The sequence below is a fragment of the Taurulus bubalis genome (genome assembly GCF_910589615.1).
Source record: "Taurulus bubalis genome assembly, chromosome: 2".
NCBI lineage: Eukaryota > Metazoa > Chordata > Actinopteri > Perciformes > Cottidae > Taurulus > Taurulus bubalis.
This window is the reverse complement of record NC_136590.1, coordinates 33,346,992-33,352,991: the sequence shown is the minus strand read 5'-3', so window position 1 is coordinate 33,352,991 and position 6,000 is coordinate 33,346,992. Positions and strand designations below refer to the sequence as shown.

Here is a 6,000-nt window from a genome sequence, read left to right as displayed (position 1 = left end):
CTATAGACCGCCTCTCTAGAGTGCTTCACAGCTTTCCTTTCAACTTTGCTTCACCCGCTTTCTGTGCCGTACCTGGCAGATGCTCAGCAGTAGTTTTAGAACTATCTTCCCCTCCTCGTCTTCCTTCTCCTCCTGTGTGTGCGTTTGACACATTAGGTCACTGTGAAGTTGTGAGAGCTCCACTGAAACTTCACTCCCTTCTTGTTCGTCTCAGGGCAATCTGACACCGCCGCTTGAGGAAGTGTAGAGGATCATGCGGTCGGTAAGAGATGACACGGCGCTGATGTGGAGCAATTGATGATGCGGCTGCTCAACCACAAGTAACCACAGTTTGTACACCTTGGTCTCTAACTGCAAAAAAGCACAGCAACAGTAATTTGATTTTGTATAGAACGGCAAAATCCAGTTTATTTGAATGCTTCTACTTTGCTACTTTAGTTTGACTAATTTAACAGAAAATAATCATTCTGAGAGGTTTATATTCTCAATACAAGATTAAATGATTTGTTAAAAAAGCCTTTTAGAATTGATAGAAGAGATTTTGTCAGTTGCTCTCTGCAGTTTGAGCCCACACTGAGAACCTGATGGTGTGGATTTGATGATGTGTGACTCACAGAGGACCAACTGATCTGACAGCATTTGAGTCAGCAGTTCATGTGCTTATATAACAGAGAACATAAGGCGATGTAGGATGCCGGGATAACTTTATGATCAGTAAAAAACAAACATATTTAACGGTTTAGGAAATATGGTAAATGAATATTTTTAACACCACTGAAGGGGAGAAGTGCTGCATCAAGCAACCATCCTTGTATCAACTGAGCTAATATGCATTAATGCTTCTGCAGTGCACTGTAAAGTTTAAAATACTTAGATTCATCAAAATTTATATTTTGTATAACTTAAATTATATACAACTTGTGAAAGTAGGAGAAAAGGAGTTTCGGCATTAACATGTTTAGATGTCTTTGTAGTTACTGAAAAACATTGAATGGGGCAACAGCAGAAAACCCTCGGGAAGCCTCTGTGAAATGTTAGATGTGTCTATGCTCTAAATCAATTTTTAATTAACTTTGTTGTCCCTGTGCTACCCCATTGGAGTGTGCCGGGCTCAGCAAATTACCAAACATTCAGGTCAGTTTACGTAGCACAAAACTAGCAAGGGAACCTCCACCTCATTTGTGGATACCTGATCCTTTATGTCATTTGCCTGACAGCTGAACTCAACAAGACATTCAAAGAGATCCTTGATACCTCGAACGTATCACCATTAGTTAATGGGCCATCAGACGTTACTCACTCATCCAGCACAGAGATTGACCTGGTTTCCTGCTGTAAATGTGTGAGAGTAAATGTGCCAATGCCATTAGGGGACAAAGCCTATAATTTGGTAATGATTTAAAAGCAGAGTACATGTCTCTCAATGATTTAAAAACAAAAATTCCACGTGTATATATATCCCCATGATAGAAAAATGTACTCGACACCTTGAGGTAAAATCATTGATCAGGACACAACAGGATATGTCAATTGCGTATCCTGGACTGCTCAATGAATTAGCAGAGTTACCTCTTAAATACATTAATGACACAATCACAGAAGCTCTCATGACGTCTTCAGATTCGCTTGCATCGGCATGGTCATATGATAACAAGGAACACCACGTTCAAACAGAGACATGTAGGCATTCACAGTCTCAAGACTATCAGAAGGTTGCACTGTTAAAGCATATGTATGTTTTAACAGGAGAGTAGGTCAAATGCGAAGCCACAAACCTTTACACAGCATATGATTAATAATATATCTGTGAAACAGTAGTTGATTAAGAGTAAATAAGTTTTTCTTCTAACACCACACATATATAGATATGTATATATATATATAGATATATACATATCTATATATGTATACATATATGTATATATATACACATATAAATATATATATGTATACATAGATGTGTATATATACACGTGGATATATATGTATATACAAGCTTAAAGAATGTGTTTCATCCTTAATCTACAGTTGAATCATGGGAAATGTAGAAAGTCAGAATGGGGACAGTGGTTTCTACGGCGATGTGACGGGACATATCTCCCGCAAGCACACGTCCCGATCGCTCCGCATCTCGAGCAAGCAGCCAGTCACCCGCCGTTCCCGCCACTCTTCTTCAGTGAAACAGGAACACAGGAACTCTGATGCCTCAACTCGCTCCTCGAGCACCCCGAGCATCCCACAATCGTTGGCAGAGAACGGACTGGAGCCTTTTAATGCCTCAGATGCATTTGGAGAGTTTGGCATCAACCCTCACTGGACACAGCGTGTTGCAATGACAATGAGGCCGGAGTCCTATCAACAAGATGACGACCCGTTGGCCACACCAACTCCTGAAACCTCAGAGGCGGACACTGTTGCTCCAGCTGGAGGAGAGGACTCCTTGGGGGATGGGGAGGAGGAGGGAGACGTCATTGGGGAGGAACGGTACCTCCAGCGAATGACTGAGGGTCCACGGGAGGGAGGGAGTTTTAAAAAGAAGAGGTCCAAGTCAGCAGACATGTGGAGAGAAGACAGCCTGGAGTTCTCTCTGTCAGACCTGAGCCAGGAGCATCTGACCAGCACTGAGGAGATGATAGATGGAGGAGGAGGAGAAGAAGAGGAGGAGGAGCAGTTCACACGTCCCAGAGGCAATGCAGGTGAGGATGGTAAACACACACTCACAGGAATGCCGTCTATTATCTCACAGAATACGTATCCGGTGTTTTCATGGAGTCATTCAGAGGCTTTTCTTTCATACAAAGATGACTATTGTTTTTGTTAATAGAAGTGCAAATAACATGTCTTGTCTTGAATAGATACAATAGATATTGAAGTTTTGGGAATTTTTACTTAGAATATACTTTTCAAAAGAATGGTTACTGATGACTGAGAAAAAGGTTTATATATATACATTTATCTGTGCATGTGTGCAGGGGTGTTAGTTTGATTTGATTCGTTTTACAGGTGATGAGGGGGAGGAAAGTGGGACAAATTGCAACAAGACACTCACCGAGTAGAACAACGTGATTTGAAAAAAATGGGCTGATTGAGGGTTAGCTGCCCTTCCTCAGATGCAGTCGTTCAGTTGATCACAGGGTTGTTACACACACACGGTCACAGAAATCAAACTGATTCACAGAAGGACACAGTCACGAACGGAAAAGGTTAATTCATACATCAAATCTGGCAGAGCAGTCTGAAAGTGACTGACAGTAATCAGAATACATTGACCTCACCTTACACATACACACACACACACACACACACACACACACACACACACACACACACACACACACACACACACACACACACACACACACACACACAATATTCACACACTGCCCTGCAATAACCACTTGTGTATATTCCAGGCTCAGCTGAAAGGGCATCGTCTCTGGACCATCTGTGCAGCCAGCAGAGTCCCGGCCTCAGGGGGCAGAGGAGCCGCTACGCTAAAAACCGGAGAGAAGCCCAATGCAATGGAGGTGGAGAAGGGGAGGAGGGGTTGATGTCTCCTGCCGAGGAGGATGGTGGCGGCTATGGAGCATTCACGCTCCCCTGCCGGCGCTCCCACTGCCTGTCAGAGGGCTTGGCAGGGCTCGGGATCCCCACTGCACCATGCCCTGCTTTCCAGGGACGCCGTGCACAAACTACTCAGGTTAGATTATAAATTATGAATATATTAATTAAGATGCAAAGCAGGCAAAACATTAATCAGGTTAAATCTTCTTTCTGTACTTTTCTGTGCTATCCGTTTACTTCTGTCTTTCCGTTCTGAAATACAGACCTCTAAACGTAGAATGATAGAGGACTGTGTTTAACAGTCGGAGACGTTTCCTGTGTGTGTTCGTGCTCTGCAGTTGTGTGTGTGCATGGATATACATCTAAGTATTCTGTGTATCTTTGTGTAGCGGGAAAAGGGATTACAAGGAGTCAGATAAAGTTGCTGTGGGGCTACTTGTTCAACGCTGGCCTGGTTTCCATTCCCCCTCCAGAAATTAAAGTATTAAAGCATAATATCTTTCATGCCCCGTTCACTAACCACACACACTGTGTAACACGTATAAATATGTACACAAAGATGTTTTGATGAGAATTTAGAAGCTTTTATACGATATTAAAAAAGGAGAGGATAAAAGAGGAAGCAAAGTCACTGGTATGTGTCGACAAGAAGCCAATTATTGAGTGTACAAAACAAAACTACATCTGTAGGATAAAGAATGTTCATGTGCTTTTGGTAATTTCCATGTGTCATTGATTAATACAAATTGCCAAATAAGAAGGAAGAAGCACTACAATAGCAAACTATGCTTTCTTTTCAACTCATTTCCAGAACCCCCCAAGCACCCTTGGATAGCAGAGCCCGATAAGTGCTTATTATAAATTCATCTAGCCAGGCTTAGGGGGTTGTTACACCGGATATAAATAGACAGACAACACAGCAAAACAAAGCGAAAAAGAGGGAGACTCAGTTTGGTGAAAGAAAAGTGAGAAAGCAAAGAGGATCTTTCGCTCAAAGTGAAAGGCTTTCTTTTTGAAAAAATCCATAAATGCAGTTTATGCACGAACACATTGTGATTCACACAGACACACACAGACACGCATATAAACCCAGAAACCCCTTGTGGAGCGTAAGCTGCTATGTGTTTGTTTGTGTACATTTTGGCTATGCAATGTATGATCTCTATACATTAATAAGAAAATAATAAAGTACGTCAGTAATGTTTCTACCTTGTTTCTGTCTCTTAGGACATCTCGGGTATTTTGGGCGAGGGAAGTGAGTATGGCGATAGTGGCATCGATGGCGTCACCACGGAGATAGATGGAGACGGAGAGCTGGTGTCGCGGCACTGTAAGGCCATGTCCGCCTCTTTCTCGGTATACTCGGCTACTGAGAGCAGCGTTTTCAACGGGAGCGATAGCGGGAGCAGCAGTGCAGGAGGAGGGGAAGGACGAGCCGGCGAGGGAGGCAGGGGAGGAGTGTATGAGAATTTCCGGAAGGAGCTGGACAATCAAGCCTGGGTTAGTTACCTTTTATATGTGTGTCTCGGTTCTTTTTTTTAAATACGGGTATTAACAATAGATCCAACGTGTTTGTTATTATTGAAATTCATCTCACATCACTCTCTCGTCAGACACATCAGGGTCGGGACTGCACGGAGGAGGCTGGCTCCGCTGTCAGTGACGAGCGGAGCAGCTGCACACTCAGTAGTGCGTATCCATCGGACGCTCTGATTGGCTGCGCACAGGGCATAGTCAGGAAAGCAGGAGCTCTGGCTGTAAAGAACTTCTTGGTTCATAAGAAAAACAAGAAGGTGGAACCTGCAACAAGACGCAAGTGGAAACACTACTGGGTCTCATTGAAAGGTGAGCTTAGACCCTCCTACTGTTATGAGTAAAATGTCTTTGGATCTTTACCTGTGTTTGAGTTCAAATACAAGTTCTGCAGCCATAATGTCACATTCAGATACACATCTTATCCTGACCGCAACCTGGTTAATATCTCGCCCTCTTTCTCCTGTTAGACTGTAATCGCATAAGTCCTTACACAGTCCATGCCCTTGGTTGTCACCTCTACTCTCTCTTTTTTTGTGGCCTTACATTTCCTCCCCTCGGCCGCATTACAATTTGATTTTACGGCAGCATCTGTGTCGAATCCAATCTCGTCCTTGTGAAATGCACAAGATACAGCATCTCTAGCTGCATCTCTGCCTGCCTCTTGTCCTCACATCCACCCCCCTAACAATATATGAATCAGACTGTCTCATATTATTCATCCTGACCTCATGTTATATGAGCTCCCATGATTGTATTTATTTAAATCATTATCTTGATTGATGATGATGATGATGATGATGATGATGATGATGAATCAAGGATTAAATACATTATTAGTATAAATGTATACCTATACATTTAGTTGTTTTTTTTCTTCAGTTTACAAGGTATTTTTCACAC

The 6,000-nt window shown here is 42.7% G+C and overlaps 1 protein-coding gene across 1 annotated transcript in view; it reads left to right on the top strand.

Moving 5' to 3' along the window:
• The first annotated feature begins 305 nt into the window (after positions 1-305).
• LOC306753141 (rho guanine nucleotide exchange factor TIAM1-like) overlaps positions 306-6,000 on the top strand; it is a 39,366-nt gene continuing 33,671 nt past the window's right edge. The window contains exons 1-5 of the mRNA XM_079236991.1: positions 306-320; positions 2,029-2,696; positions 3,414-3,700; positions 4,792-5,064; positions 5,178-5,409. Of these exons, the coding sequence (XP_079093117.1) occupies positions 2,036-2,696; positions 3,414-3,700; positions 4,792-5,064; positions 5,178-5,409 (1,453 nt within the window). The 5' untranslated portion in view covers positions 306-320; positions 2,029-2,035. The remainder of the gene's footprint in view (positions 321-2,028; positions 2,697-3,413; positions 3,701-4,791; positions 5,065-5,177; positions 5,410-6,000) is intronic.